Source organism: Pseudochaenichthys georgianus, chromosome 3 (genome assembly GCF_902827115.2).
Source record: "Pseudochaenichthys georgianus chromosome 3, fPseGeo1.2, whole genome shotgun sequence".
NCBI lineage: Eukaryota > Metazoa > Chordata > Actinopteri > Perciformes > Channichthyidae > Pseudochaenichthys > Pseudochaenichthys georgianus.
The window spans coordinates 33,194,879-33,211,849 of record NC_047505.1 but is presented as its reverse complement, the minus strand read 5'-3'; the positions used below and the strand labels follow the sequence as shown (position 1 = coordinate 33,211,849).

At 38.9% G+C, this 16,971-nt stretch overlaps 1 protein-coding gene across 1 annotated transcript in view; it reads left to right on the top strand.

Moving 5' to 3' along the window:
* The window catches only part of kif18a (kinesin family member 18A), a 50,312-nt gene extending 47,416 nt beyond the window's left edge, over positions 1 to 2,896 (top strand). The window contains exons 16-18 of the mRNA XM_034110298.2: positions 1,097 to 1,189; positions 1,391 to 1,488; positions 2,526 to 2,896. Of these exons, the coding sequence (XP_033966189.1) occupies positions 1,097 to 1,189; positions 1,391 to 1,488; positions 2,526 to 2,674 (340 nt within the window). The 3' untranslated portion in view covers positions 2,675 to 2,896. The remainder of the gene's footprint in view (positions 1 to 1,096; positions 1,190 to 1,390; positions 1,489 to 2,525) is intronic.
* Positions 2,897 to 16,971: the final 14,075 nt, after the last annotated feature.

The window sequence follows — 16,971 nt, the reverse complement described above, 5'->3', positions numbered from 1 at the left end:
TTGGGAATAATTTGATTATACTATATTATGTGCTTTTTCCCTGATGGTCTGAGTCAATCGCTTTAGGAGTTTAGGTTGATAAAGAAAGTCTTCAAATGGAAAGAAAACACTGCCCGGTAACGGATTGTCCTGCAGCAGACAGGTCAAATCTCGATTGGAAAAACGATTGCATCGCAAGAACCTTTTGTAAATATTTCAAAAGTAGATACCATTGTAGATGGTGCCAACATTGTAAACTACGAAAACGATGTTAAAAAAAAAAGACTTCAAGAAACGGCATTAGTTTTAGACTGGCAACTGTATAAAAGCGATTTTATGGAACTGCAAAGTGAATGTGTGGCAGTTCTCTGTGCGGGGGTTATGCAAAGTGTAGCAGACACGTTTTAAATTACTTAGACAGTTTAACTGTTGTGTTTGGAAAAAATACAATACAAAATAAAATAAAAATGTTTAAAAGCCTCAATACACACGTAAGAGGCCTGGCTCAGCAGTAAATGTGAATGCTAAGGGCTAATGATTAAGAATGGCATTAAGGTACATACGTAAAAGGAGATATAGTTTTCACCAGGTTGGTTTTGCCAGACATCCGGTTGCTCAGTGTGTCACGGACTGTCTACACATTTATAGCGCAGTGGGGTTTTGTCCTGCATCGGAAGTATTTGTTCTCTTGGGATTAGCTTTAGCCCCAAAGCGATGCCAGAGATGGAGTTTAGAGCGGCTACATTTGTCCATAATCATTTAAACCTCGTATAAGTATGGAAATGCTAGAGGATTTTGAGCATTAAACTGATTATACGGGGTAAAATGTCATATAACTTATGGATAGTTTACAGAAACTAAAATGGGAACACACAATCCTTAAGCATTGATCTTCTCATTTTCTACCTTGAGGTGTTATTAAAAAAAGAGACCACAATATTTGCATATCCAAATGTCTCAATGCAGGTGCATCGGAACAAAGCATCACATATCAAAGCTTCAGATTTGTATACACGCGGCTTACACAATACAAATGAAATGAATAAGCTATTTTGATTGAATGTTTTGATAAGAAGTCAGTAGAGACTGTTTGGTAACGTGAACCTCTGCTCTGCAGTCAACAGATCCTGACTTTACAAGAAATGCGACGAGCCAAACCGACCTACATGCACATGACGTCGGCTGCCAAAGGAAAGCGAAAAATGAACTGGTAATGTGCCTCTGGCTTCTTCTACCTGCAGTCAATAAAACGCTTTGCTTTGACATAATGATTTTGCCGTCTGACTAAAGCTGTACAGAACTGAGACCAAAATTGAAAGACAGTTCTGACTATTAAAGGAAGGAAATCTAGTTATTGATATTTTGTTTGATTACTCTATTTGTATTTCTCTGCTTGTTTTATTCACTGCAGCACCCAAGAAGACATAACGCAGGGTTTGACTAGACCGAAGCGCATCAAGATAGAATCTTCATTCGCCAGCAAACCCCTCGGAGTGTATCGTTTTGGGGGTAAGTGTCAACACCGAAAAAACAGAGTTGAAGGAGACATCCAGACACTAAACATAAACTAGTCATTATTCACAATATTGACTGTCATCACTAAGAGTGCATACACCCTATAATTTACAGAATAAGATGTTTTTTTAAATGAAATGTATATTTCGAACAAACCAAAATGTTTTATATGTTTATTTTTCACTGTTGTGAGTTGCTGTTAGCAGCCAGAATGATATTTCCTGACAAAATAAAGGGTTTCTATACACTATAGAAAAATATGGAATTTGACTTTTGAAAGATTTCCAGGTCTGGATGTATGGGAAAATATTACTGTTACCAGACTATTGCCCATGACAATTCGGTTTTCCAAAATTAAGGATTTCTTTCAAACTAAATATGAATGGATCATTCAAACAGTGTTTTTGAAAGCCGTTTAATGTCGTACACACCAAGTCAAGACGTATAAATTGCAACTAACTTATACAACTATGCAGAGCTGCGTGTGTACATCACATCCTGTAAAACAGCTCTGTGCAAGATGGTTTACAGTGCATCATCGTCAACATTATTGTAGGCTGGCTTGGCAATCCCCAATATAATGCCTGTTTGGCCAAAGATTCCAAATGGGAAAAAGAGATACAATTTGTTGGTGTATAGTCGTTTGACATCTCTTACCTGCCCAAGGTGGCTATTGTAAGCCAAATGCAAGTGCAACAGACTGTAGTGTTGCTCCAGCTTACTCTGCTCCCAGAGTCACAGCATTTTGACCCAACCCAACGAGAGACCAAGGCCATCAGCAAGTATTGATCCATTTATTTCAGCTAGAGTACCTTGCTACAATCTTCTGGCATTCAGAATGCAACATTCATGCTAATTTTAAAAACCTTTTATTTACATAATAAACCTCTAGCTGTTTGTACTCTGTGGTAAATGTGTAGGAACCCTGTAAAATGGTGCCCTCTGTATGGCAGTAACAGCGTCATGATTGTTGTTTCTTCACATCCTTTAGTGTGTTCACTCTTGACACTATTCTTGTTTGTTGTCCTCAGATTCACAGGAGAACAGGCGCACGAAGAGTTGTGAAGAGCGTTTCGAAGGAAACCTGATGGATCCTCAAAAGTCTACGTCCTTTTTCTATAAAACGTCTCAACAGTTCAAACGGGCGACCAAAACGGCTGTAAAGAAACATTGTGTTTGAATCCCAACCATTTAGCCTTCTTGAAAATGTCCATTCTCCATCTTTTTACAACATTTTCATCTCCTCAAAAGTAATTTTCTTCAAAACCTAGAACTGTAGAGGGTTTCTTTAACAAAATGTGTTATAAATTGCACTAATATGTTAATATGTTGGATTTAGCCTCACACCGGCAGTGGCATTTTACTTGACTGCACATACATTGGTATAGTTCTTAGATTATGTTTAGATCATTAGTTTCTTGAACTGTTCTCTAAAAAAAAGATTGATCTGGTAGGTAGAAATGTCCCTGGGCAGCTAATATCAAAAGAAGATTACTTGACCTTAGATAAAGGAATGGCTGCAGAAAAGAATTTAAACTGCTCTACACTGAAAAGTTGAATTTGTTGTATCTTTTGTCTCTGATGTACAGTTAATAACATAGAGTTATGGTATGTCATAATAAAATGCTTGTAAAATAATCTGTGGATGTTTTTGAATGAGTAAGTCCCTTTCTAAATGTAATCTCTGCCTTTGTCTGCTATTGAAATAGGGTCTGAATAAATGAAGAGGGGTGATAGAGTGGTAAATGAACTTTTGGTTACAAGATGTTCCAACGATGAATAAGTGACGTAGGCCGGGCTTAGGGAAGGTGAAAATACGACAGCAAGAGAAATTGAACTGACCTAGCAGTGACCCACAGCATAACTCACAAACGTAACTTTCTCGTTGTCTTTCTATTGGAAAAAAAAGCAACCGTTTCATAAACCTTTATAAAAAAAGGTAAACCCAGAGTGTAGTGAGTGATGGGGATGCTGTTTGTCTCTACCAATGCCTCGTGGGGTTTCAGGATGATAAGTGTTGTTTCACCTCAACAGAGCATAGACTCAACACTCAGTCTTGAAACACTGATGTCCAAAAATGCAGTGAAGTTTACCTTTATTTATATTTATTTATATACTAGTGATTATTAAAAATGAAAATCTGATAGGGCAAGCAGATAAGTAAAAATAGCTAAAAGACAACGGCTAAAATATTGGTAACTAAAGGTAACGTGGGAAAAACATAGCGAAAATATAGCTTTATGATGGTTGGCCGAGAGTTACAGATACAATGAGCTAATAGAAATAGCTAATCAGTTTGTTTGCCAAAAGTAATGGGTAGGCTCCGGTTCCATACAAATATATATATATATATATTGTATGTAAAAAAAAAAATGTATGTATGTGGATGAAGTCTTTACCTCATCTGACAGTGCTGTGGGAAATGGGTTGGGTTGGCTCAATCCCCCTTAAGATATTTTTAGGCTTTCCTACGTTGCATTTTTAGCCTGATCAAATGTGAAGGATCGTCGGGAACAAGCTTTTATTAGAATTATATACTAAAAATGAATGTCAAAAATACCTCCTGCATCTATGATGAGGGTGGGACCTCATTGCTCTGTCTGGAGAGAACTAGACATGTCACTTTGAATTCAGTCTTGCAACTTTCAGTAGCACAGCATTCAGTGTGATCTTTATTTTTAGCTCAGGAGCTCAATGCATATATCAGCACTGTACTGCGCAAGCACTGACACCCTCTCATGCTCTCATTCACAAGAATCTCTTCATTGTGTGTGTGTGTGTGTGTGTGTGTGGGTGTGTGTGTGTGTGTGTGTGTGTGTGTGTGTGTGTGTGTGGTGTGTGTGTGTGTGTGTGTGTGTGTGTGTGTGTGTGTGTGTGTGTGTGTGTGTGTGCGCGCGCGCGCGCGCACACAGGGAGGCAGGTCTTGGCTAAAGTTTATTAACTTTCTCTTAGCCAATGGGCTCCTTGTGCGTTTTTCCTGCTGACCAATAGGACAGATTGAGAGGTTGGAGGTGGGTGTTGCTTAGCAACTGCAGGTAGAATCTCAGATCATGTCGGACCCATTGTTTTATCTCGCCTCCCTGAGAGACATTACATGCTATGTGTTGTGATTTGTTAGTAAAAAAAAAAACGCCTCTGTGCAAATGCGTCACAAAGTTGTTAACTCTATTTTTGTGTTGTTAAACAAAGATCACAGTGACTTTAATGATGTTTCGCCCTCAAGTCAGAGCACTTTAATTGATTTGCATTATGTTACTAAATGTAGCTGTGTTATTTTCATCGCCGAGTCACTGGAGAACATACGAGGCAATGTGGACTTTATTGTTTTATTTTCTGCTCCTAATTACAGCTGTAATAACCGTTATTGACCTCATGCCGAGTCAAAGATGGGAGATGATACACACAACACACAAGGCTGCTAAAAAGGATTCTACATGTAGATGAAACCTCAGCATTTTCCTTTTGAAGCAAGTATATACATACCTCACATCCAGATACCATCACACCAACAGCCACACACTCTTTATTCTAATCCTGATTTAAGAATCTTTCAGCATTTTGCAAAAATTCAGTGTTTGAAAAGAGCCTTTATTTTTGTGTGCATGGCTAAATATGAGCATATGATCCTTCTTCATTGTGTTTGCCTCCCACAAAGCAGCATGTCACAGCTGTGAACTTGTTGGCCCCTGTATACTCACATGACCATCTTAAGCGAACACCCCTACAGTCTGTCCTCTCCCATTTACAGTGTTCACTTGTTGGCCTTTTGTTCTGCCCATAAACAAAAATGTTTCTCATGTTGTCAACTTACAGTACTGTGTCTCATGTAAATGTGAACACAAAAAAAATGTAGGTTAATGTAGAATCAAATGAAAAAAATACATTATTCCATGCTCCTCCTCTCAAGTTTTTTCGAGGTATTAAACCATCTTTGGGATACTTCAGGTAAATTATACAACATTTGTTTTAAATCTGAAAAGTTTTTTAATATTCAGTCAAAATACTGCATCGTAAACTGGGCCATTTAGAGTTGCTTTTGATCATCCTCCCTTCCCTTGATGCTTGATGCAAATATTTAAATGGGGTTTATGGAAATTCCTGCATGCACCCTTGATTTGGCATGTAAAGCAGCGCCAATGAGATTGTTGTTTACACCATGCCATTGTGCCCAGTATGTCCGTCAGTCGGAAGCAAACTATTTGACATATAAGTATAAATAAAAGTGTCTTTATCTTCAATTCGAGCACACTTTGGGGAGATATTTCAACTCGAAAGACAGTCAGCCATAATGATTCTGCATAAGGTAAGCCTCGATAACTTAAAACTTTACAGAGATTGAAACTTCTGCTGACACGATAAGACATCGTACATTGTTGAAAAAAATATCTATTTCATACAGAAGTTCGTAAACTTTGAAAAATCTAAGGTAACAACAACCATTCATCTTTCAACAAGATGATATACTGTCTGTATCACATTCAGAAAAAGGAAGATTGTTTTATATTCTCATTCACATATTACCAACAAAATTATGCTGCGACCGAATTATATCTGAATACCTATGCATTCAGTTAGTGTTTGCTTGACATCCCTGCAGTCTGTTTTCAGGAATGTTTTCTGATATAATCTCCATCTGCATTTCACTCAGCAAGCACATTCTGTGAGAAACATTGTGGCAGAAAATACCAGGCCGCCTTTATCAATACACAGCTGAGAGTAGACAGGACCTTGTGTGGTGGTTAAAGTGGGGGGGATGGGTGAGATTTACAGTTTCCTTTAACCAGGTAATGTCTCCTGTTGTGAAACAATGTGACAGAAAATCAGTACAGCTGTGATGGCTCAGCAGTGTTCCTTTGCCCCTCGACATTCTCCTCCAGGAGCTTATCCAAAGCCCACCTCAAATGTACTGTATGTAGCCTGCAGATGACTCATCTCCGGAGAATAAGCTGTATGGTGGCAGGTAGCCTTGCAAATAAACATTTCACCCATTTGCAGAGTCTACTGAAGTACTATGCTGACTTATAGTCATGAACCCACAGACTGCAAATACAAGTCTGACGAACCAATTCTGTATTTATTCAGTCAGTAAATGTGGTCGGTGTTAAAGATCCTCCTGTGTTAACATGTCCCTTGTGTTACACATGGAATTCCTGTGTCGCTAAAACTCACAGCAATGAGGGCATCACTTAGTGCTCCAGAATTGTTAGTAATTTTGTTTATTGAAACTGAATATTGTCATCATTGCAGCAATTGCCATGGAGACAGGGTTAGTCCCAAACCTACTGGTATTTTACAGTGCATGAGTGTATGCTCATTACCCTTTACCACAACTTCCAGGAAACACTGCACACTGAGTGGATCGGTGACTCCCGCTCTTAACAGGGTTCGGAATATTGCAGACATTTAAATGATATTTGTTTCTCGGCAGCCTTTCACACCTTTTCCCTCAAACGCCCGTATATCCTCTCTTCCTTTTGCAGTATCCTGTTGTTATGTTGTCTTTGCTTGTGCTGTTTTATCGAGAAGTCACTATGGCAATAATGGGTGCAATATCCATCCAATTACGATGTAGCTGAAGTGATATGTCTAAATTAATTAGATTTTAAATTAGAATGTATTAATCCCTGGACCTGGAAATGTACCCCAGGGCTGCAAATAGTAGAAATAGTACCTCTGATACCCAGAATGAACACATTAGGGGTAATTGGGTGAGTGAAGGAGTGTTTTCTAACATTTTTCAGCTGTGAATTATTCAAACAAAGCTTATGGCCGCCTCCGTTATGTATGTTTAGTTGCATTCCTTCCCTGTTAGCAAATCTTTTTACCCCCTCTAATTTATCTTGTGACCCCTTTGACCCCCAGGTTGTTTAAACTGAAGGCCTACTTTCTGTGAGGCAACAATGTGAAACACAGGGAAACAATGCTGCCCACTAAGTCAAAATGTAAATCTTCTCACTCAGGGCGGTGTGGGCGACTGCCTGCCTGTGCGCTGGGGTGTGGCAAAGTTAATGTGTCGGTGGTGAGGACGTCCACCTGCAGGCTGGCTGGACACAGCAAAGCTACTTAGGTCCCTTATCCATCCTGACATTTTTTGTATTCTCTAATTGAATAACTTTTAGATAGTAATTGAAATAAAGTTCGAGCCACTACACATCCATGTCAAGCCCACATTGGTTTAGCCTGATTAGACCTCCTCTCAGGACTGGGTGGGCGTGAACGGGCTTTGCTTGATCCACATCTGCATCACTTTACAGTAAGGGAACTTCAGCTTAACACCTTTGTTAATCATAGTATTACATCCAAACAGTTTGGATTACTAATAACTAGACACGACAGGTAATGAGCAAAATATAAATTAGTATTCTCCCACACTGAAACTCCTTAATAATTATGATTTGGATCAATGTTATATCCCACACGGACACATTTGTTTGGTCTAGTGGTCCAGTCATGAAGACAATGTCTAGGTAGGGGTATGTTAGCACCTTCAGTTTTAATAATTGTATCTGTATTTATTGTAATGTCACCATGACTAAAGGCTCTAAACAAAACCACAGCACTTAGCGTCAGCCATCGTTGGACGTGAATCAAATCTTTAGCAAAATCAAACCTAAAACACTTTATCATTGCAATTGGACCAATTGGAAGGCCATCTCCATAGTCCTTAAAATTGTCCCAGTTATGAAGTTAATCAATCTTTATCTGATGTAAGATTTATCAGGTTTCTGCAACACAGTCGTTATCATTAGCGGAATGTTAGCAGTACAATCTTTAATTATTGTTTCGATCCAAAATGCTCTATTTAATATCTTCATGTTCATAGGCGTATACTGTTGGCTATTAAAGACTTTAGAACACGGAAGTAGCTCCTACCAACGGTGAATTTTAAATTCTGCTTAGGTTCAGGCACAAAAAAGATTTTGTTAAGTTTAGGGAAAGCCTCGAGGTCGGGTTTGAAAACAGTACGAAGTTAAGGTTAGGCAGACTTTTTTCGTAGTGGAAGATTAAGGACTCATGTCATCTATGTAAGAAAAAGGTTTTAAAAGCTATATTTCTTTTCATTTGCATTTTTGTCTTGAGTGCATTTCTGTGGTTTGGCATCAATACATTTAAAGGGTAAATGGTACTTATAGCGCTTTATCAGGTATTCTCAACCCATCAAACTCATTTTACATACTACATGTCATTCACCCTTTCACACCTCATTCATACAGAGCAGTGCCAATTGTTAAGTATCCTTGCCCAAGGGTACATCGACATTGTGATAACCACAGTGTTAAGGTTAAAGTCCGTTGCAAGATCCTGTCTTTATTAAAAAGAAAAAGGTTCTCGTGCTTTAGCCACAGCTGAAGCTGATAGATTTTCTTGGGCTGTTTATTACTGTTGGATGTAGTAGTTTATGTACATGCATATTTCTTTAGTGTTAAAACTGTTTTAAAATGCAATCAAAAGGTTAACTACGGATATTAACTGTTTAGGCTGGGGCAACAGCTAGCTTGAAGCCAGTAATGTAGCGCCTTTGGTAGCGTTAATATAACCACTTCTGGTTATGTTGTTTTTTCTTTCAAACAATCGTGTTCTGTTTTAGGAGAGAGTAGTTACATACAGAGGTAGTTACTTTATTTGAGGCCATTTGTGGGTCGGGCATAAAACTCACGTATCACACATTTTGATAAGGTCTCGTTCTGTACAAAAGAGAGATCTCTGTCATGTAATGTTATCTACTTTTTTAAAGTATATAAATATACAATATTATTTTGATTATACTATTCATAGTATTTTATTTATTTATCATTACATGTTATTATTATAGTTATTTTATTTGGCTTCATGTGACTGAAAACACTCTTAAATGTCCTCATGACAGTATTTTATTCATTTTCCTTTACTGTGATAGAGTTAAAGTTGGATAGAAAACATGAATTGATATGACACTGATGAAGCTTCACACTTTGACAGAGCTTATATTAAGAATTTGATGCCTATGGGTGACCGTTTTTAATGAATGACAAATATGTAAAAAGTATATTTCATGATCATCTCAGTTTCATCCACATCACCTTTTAAATGAGATTTTACCATGGATATTATAGTAGCGTTACTGTATGTGGGCTGGCATCTGAAGATAGAGCGCCTACCATAGCCTTTCATTTTAAAAATCTACAAAAAAATGCTCGTGCTTTGTAAAAAGAAAAGAAAAGTTCCATATCAATCTGGCCTTCAAAGAGTGTGTGAACTTTAAGAAAATCAGGCAGTATGTGCATCAAACCACACATTTATATCTCCTCCCACCTTTTGTGTGTTCCTCCCGAAACTGAGTTGGGAGGGAGGCTGACACATAGAGGGCTTCTCTGTCAGATGACAGGAAGCTGCACTTCCAGACCAAAGCAGCTGTTTGATAATAACATGCGTGGCTCCGGGTGCACAATACATCTCAGAGACTCAAAATGTGGCCCCTCAGTCTTGTCTCTTGACACACTAACTGTACACAGCCACACAAAACATTCATGCGTACTGTACACACAAACTAGATCTCTCTTCTCACACTTTTTCTCTCTCTCACCATGATTAAAAAACAATATCCATCTTATAACTGCAAGTTATCCAGACACCCACACTCATTTGCAGTGGAAGGCAAATGACCCTGCTGATGAGTCACACTGCATTCACTCAGAGACTTGCTCGATTCACACGATGAAATCTCTTAAGGCAGAGTGAAGCAGTGGTTCTCACCATTGTGCCTCTGAGTGAGCTCAGGTGTGCCATGACGTTTGTCTCAAATGTTAAAAAAAAAAGAAAGAAAACTGATCAGTCAAGTAAAAATAGCTCAAAGCGTCATTAAAATCGTGTGAAATGATTCCCATCCACACATTGCAATTAAAAATGGCTTCCCTTCCCCTGTGAGCAAAACTGCGCTTTATAAAAAAATGTCCAGCCAATCAATAATTATGTGTTCCCTCAAAGTTAGTTATTGGGTAAACTTTGGTCATAGGGACATATCAAGACTGGCACAGTACATGTGCTCTGTAGGGGTTGTTGCTGCTGCGATAATTATTATGGTGAATGGCAGCTGTATTTTATTCATCAATCACTTAATTGAACAACATTTTTTTTGTAATTTTTACAAGATTTCACACAGGAAACTATCATCTTGATACGTTCAGTGTTTCAGATTTGATTGGTTATTGGAGTTATTTGTGATTCAGGTGTCTTGTGTTTGTGTAAATGTGAGTCGTGTCAGAGAGTGTGCAGGTGTAGGATGACTTTCTTCTTATTTTTTTCTTGGCATGGAAAAAACTTTCTAAGCAATTTCTTTCACAGGAATGTAAAAGATGCAGGCAAACAGATGTTCAAAACAAACGGACCAAGTTTTTTCTGAGGTAACAGTAAAACCGTTTCCAGTCTGTCTGACCACAGTTTGTACAAGACTCTTGCTTCAAAAACCTGAATGAACCTGAGACTCATTTTTGGGCATTAGGCCTGAGGGCTGCAAGTGTTATCTGGCTGCATCAAGTTTACTTTGTTTAAGAAAAGAAAGAATAGTGGAGTGGGGGAGGGAGTGTAACGGAGTCTTTAACAGAGAGTAAAAGGGACTGAAAGGATTTTGATCCAGTGATATTATATATCTGTCCTGGTCAGGGGGCAGACAAAAGCACACAGCAAACCACCAGAGAGAGAGCAAAGCATGTCATCTGAATAGTATGTCTTCTTTGCAGTGTTGTACATCCAAAGCCTTTGTGTGCCTGAATTTGGCTGCTAGAAGGCACAAAGGAGGCAGTTTGTTCGCCCCTGACAAGTGTGCTTTTATTTGCGGGCGGCCCTTTGATGTATAGAGAAACTTTGGCTGGGATATCTCTTGCAGACAAATGCACGAAGAAATCCACTCCTTTGTATTATCCTTAACAATCCCCTCACCATTCACTGCAAAGCTTTTATTCCCTTAAGACCTTATTTTAAACGTTGTGCCTACTGTCTGTCTGTCAACTGTAATGGGGAATCTTGTTGACTTTATTTTTCAGAGGGGGGGGGGGGTGAAGGGAAGTTGGGGGCATGCAGTTCAGATATCAAACAACATCACCTGGCCATGTGACATTGTTTATCGAGAAAGGTTTGGTGTTTACAGCATCAACTACATTCAAAGTAAAACCCTCACAAACATAAGCAGAAACACGGACATGGGCAGCAAAAGCAGTGTAAATTATGGTTCAGCACAGAAGAAGCAAAGAATTGCAAAAAAAAAGACAATAAAAGACAGAAATGAAACAGGAGAGCAAGAGCACTTAAGAAAGTCTGCAACATAGCAGTTTTGGCAACAAACAGGTGAAGTATGGATAGACCCTAGCTAAATGATGAAGGCAAACAGTGCCGACAGAAAGCTGTGTTCTAAGTCTCTAGAAGAGGACCTGTTGTTAAATTCTCTGATGTGGTCTCTTACATTACATACAGCATTCATTGGGCTGCTTTAATTGAAAACATTTCCAATTGAAGGCAGATTTTCTCATTTGTAAAATACCATTTCATCGTGTCCATCTCTTCCATTTTGCAATGCAGTTAAAGGAAAGGTTAAAACTTGGTGAAATAATGCCTATTTTGCTTTATTGCCAATTGTGTTGAAATCAACTCTCATCCCAAACCATGTGGATAATTTAAACTAGGGTGTCCCGGCTATTTACTGGCATTATCACTACCTCAAATCATTTGTATGGCATGGCATTGTTTTTGATGTACAACTTTGATTGCGTTTATTAGCATTCGATAACACTTTGCTTTCTTGTGTATTTTCTGGTTGAAACGACAATTGGCAACGTCCAAAGCTGAGGCTTCAAAACCCTAGTCCACAAACTAGGGTTATCGTGACTATGTTCTCTTATTCTATGAAAAGGATCGAATTTGCACTAGTTTCTATCACCGTTCATTTGAGGAAGACTCATTTTAAGGCTGGGCATAAGATGGATCAAACTAGAGCCAGAAAAATACTTCATTATTCAGATGTCAGACTTTCTTTTTTTAAAATACAAATAACATCATTTCAGGATACATTACCTCAAACACATAATTGGCATTTCTGTTCTCTTATGAATGAGTGGCTATTATATAGACAGCAGACTCACTTGTTGTGGTGACATCAAGATGTTTATTTAGTTGTAATTCAAATCTATTTCAAGTATGTAAGTCCATCAGGCCTCTTTCTTTTAAAATGTGACTACTATCCATTATTCAGTTTTAATTTCCAAAATGATTTGCATGAGGTCTACTCTATCTGCCAATGAAGATCATTTGATATGATGGAAAACTTCTTCCTAGCTACTGAATTGACCTTGTGTGGAGATTGTTGCTTTAAATGCTGATTTCACAGTCGAGAATGAGCGTTGAAATTTTAGGAGGTGTTACATTAGGATTTTCCACTTTGTTTGAGAGTATCCCCAAACATACACTTTATTAAAACAGGCACTCCACCGTACAAAGGGAAAGTTCACACAGTAACACCTTGAATGGCCCAGCACAACAGACCGTGTAACACTGTACTGAGCAGTTGGGACTTCAGTGACTCTGTGCAGATGCCCTTTGACAGTTTCTGTTGAGGCAGAGCACAGTGTTACTTCCCTACGCAGCTTTCCTCACTCAGTCCGGGTATTTTAACCGACAGCCTCCAAGTCACGATCCTCCACCTCCTATGCAAGCTTCAGCTACTGTCCTTTTTACATCAGACGAGCAGTACAAGAGCTAAAACTCTTGACCCGTCCATTCCTGGGCGCCCACAAGTGCTTAAGCAGATAAAGATTATATTCATCACAAAGGCTTTTAGTATGGGGGTCAGAAAATAGGGCTTTTACATAAAGACATTGAAAAAACTGTTTTGTTTGAAGCCTGAGTAATGCTGATATGCAGGGTTGCTGACCTTATCTGACTGTATATTTTTAAGTTGGCTTACAGTGGATTTTACAACAAGATATATACAGTGGTATTGGTTGTTCTGAAAACGTTTACATTGAAGGGTCAAACATAATGTAATACTAAACTTACTAAAGAAAAAATCTAAAATGTCCTTTTGGTTTTTCATCTGGTTCTACAATGACGTCACTATGCAAATTGGTAGCCTAACTTTTCACCCCACAGTCAAACATGTTTTGTTGTTTGCTGTCTCAGTTTGTCTGAGTTAAAAAGGATTTAGATTAGATTTAAATGGCAACCAAAGCCTGACAATTGGTTGCCAATTTCTCAAAATGCCAATGGCAAACCTGGCTTCTTTACTGTCCAGCCCGCAGTGACTAACTTGTATGACAAACTAAGGAAGCCTGTGTCAACAACCATGTGCTGCTTCAGTCCCCATCACTGGTGGCAGATAAAATCCCACAAAGCGAATATCAGAAATCATAATTTACCACATACCATCAGTATGCATCCCGTTGTTGCTGTGGAATCACTTGTGTAATCTGCAAGCTATTAAAATAACCACACTTTTGGTATTTTGCTACTTGGTAAGTCTTTTCATTAATGTTTTGTTACATTAAGGTATGTCAGACTTTTTGAAGGCACTGTGGCAAGAAAATAGGGTCAATAATGAAGTCACCAAATAAATCTGAACAATCACACTCCCAAATGCAGAAAGACTTAAATATTATTGTTTCTCATTTCCTCGTAGAGTTCAGCAGAAAGCTGGTAAGGAGTGACAATCATGAAATGTGAACTTCTCTGTCGACGTGTGTTACATACATGTATATGTGCTGCGTTGAAGGTCAGTGGCCTCATAGATACTTCTTCTTTGCAATATTTGGCTGATCATAAGGGGCTACCATTTGCAGAGTTGCCGTGCATGCAAAATTTCAGGTCACTACCACTGGGATCCAATAATGCCTTGGCTAAGCAACAAGATGCAAATACATCTATTCAATTCGCACCACTCCATATACATCCGCGCTTACACAAACACTTGCACACAATCTCATCTCAGTGCACCATGCTGCAGGGTTAAAGTGCAGGGGTGATACTTGGTCTGTCAAAAGGATTGATTACATATGTTGTTGTTTATTTTGTTGTCCAATAAATGCAAATTATCATTGACATTCTCACCAATTGAAATACAAAAATGTGTGTTTACCTTCCGTGTTGCGTAGTTTGGCAGCCTCTCAGTCCAGTGTCAGGCCCAGATTACTGTCCTCACCCAGGCCTTCATAAAGCTAATGGCAGACAGGCAGCATCCTCCTCTGCAGGGCTGTCGAGCAGACAGAGGTTAGTCAGAGTTAAGAGATCAATGCATTATATGTCCCGCCCAGAGCTCCAGATTTCTCCCCTAAGGCACTAAAGACAGAGTTTACATTGTCACCTGGTGTTTAACTGGTAAAATATAGTTGAGATAAGAAGGATGGTACTGTGTGCAGTAAAGACAGATAAACCCTCAATATCACACCAGCACATCCAGTCCAATTTCAGCCTACCAAGCCACTGGGGCATCCCAAATATCATCCATCCCGTCACTTTCCATCACACTATACATAGAAACGGGGAAATTAGCACAAATGCAGCACTCGCCATCAGTGTGAAGTATGGTGGCAGTAGGGGGATTATTTACGGACAGCATTACTTTCTGAAGACCTGAGCTCTGAGTCACCAACCGATCCTGATAATTAATTCCTCACTCCACAGAAATATTATGAAGCTCCATGACAGAATGACAGATGAACATTGTCAACAGGGTGACTGGATTAAGCTATTATTATGTTTTATGTAAATGAATGAAGACTTTAGGTAGCAGTTTATTTGTTTTGTACCAGCTACACTGTGTTTGACTATGAAAGGGTGAACACAGGAGACATGAGGTACAATAGTTTGATGTACTGGTGTGTAAACAGTATTTGTTGTTTTTGTCTGCTCTTTGTTTGTCCCAGTGCTCAACTTCCTGTAGATACAAGAGGTGGGGGGGAGATACACTGGGATCTGACAGTAAGAGATAACCTGCCATCAGCGGCCTTCTATTTTTAACTACAGGTACTAGTAACGCATGACGTGGGGCTCTTGTTATCAATATTTATGGAACAAAGATTAAGACAGAGTAATGATACACATAGCCACGGACTGGATCCATCCTCGCCTAATAGTTGTCATTACGGCGATGGGGAAGGAAAGTGCTGATAGACTAAAAAATGTGAGGCTGGCACTTCACAATTTAGTAATGATTCTAGAGACCAGACACGGCCCAAAAGTAATTAGCAGATGTAAACAGGAAAGTATGATGACTGCTGTGTTAAAATGACTTTAACAATGTTTTTTTGTAGTTGTTTTTTTTGGTTTTTGTTGGTGATTCATTTTTGAACAGTTGTCATTTAAGCAGGTGGAGCTGGGATTCATTTGCAGGCTTTCATAGACAGATTTTTGGATTAAATCACTTGAGATCACACCTTAAAGGCGGATTGCTGCTTTGGAAGTAAAGTCATTTTCACAATACACAGAGTATTAACAACTGTTGGTAATGAGCGAACCACTAAAGAGCAAATATTCCTGCCACTATTCGTCCATCATACATCTTCCCTCGCTCTGTTTACAGTACCTAATGAATATCAATATCTATACCAATCTCAGTTTTTCTTTACAGACCACGGAGATCCATAATGCTGTATATTCATTTCAAAATGTATCCCACGGTGAAGCCCTTTGGCAACATATTTTAATAACACTCCATGTGCCAAAATATATTACACTCCAACACTTTAAAGTTCCAAGAGTAAGCTCAAAAGAGGTGAAGTATCTTGGCAGAGCATAGAGCAAAATGCCACGCAGTCATATGCAACCCAGGGGATGAAGTGATTGATCTGTGACCTCGGACTTCGCCATAAGATATTGTGGTGAAGAGTGCGGGGGAGGGCATGGATAGTGAAAAAGGGACAAGCATGAGTCAGTAACAGAGTCTGCGAAAAGCTGTGGGAGCAGAGTAAGTGTTAACAACATCACAAGTAGGAGCAAGTCAAGTTACCACGTCAGGAGGCACAAAGAACTGGGAGTAGGATGATGGTAGGAGCCCAAAAGGTGATGGGACACATACATCCTGATCGTTTAATCATGTGAAGAGAATGAAGGGAATTGTTCATCCACAGCAGGCTGTCCACGGCAAGCTGATATGTGTTACCTCTCTCTTTACGTCACTGTAACCTGTGGCCTGTAATGAGTAGCCATGTGTGAAGGAGTGAGTTCAAAGATAATAAGCGATGTGTGAATCTCAAGTCCAGCACTTGTTGCCTGTATATGGTACATTCAAATGTACATTGGCAAATAATATATTAATCTAATTGTGTCTGATTATGCCATCTTGTGTCTTTGAGACAGAAATGTATTGACACAAACTGCAAAGAAAATAACTTTTTTTCTTTTGGCCACTGCCTCTACAAGCAAGATGACAGAGTACATGCGTAGTCAGACCAAATTAGAATCAACCCTGTTTGCCAAGAAAAGTATTTTCACTGATGTGTCAGAAGTTTTGTGGTA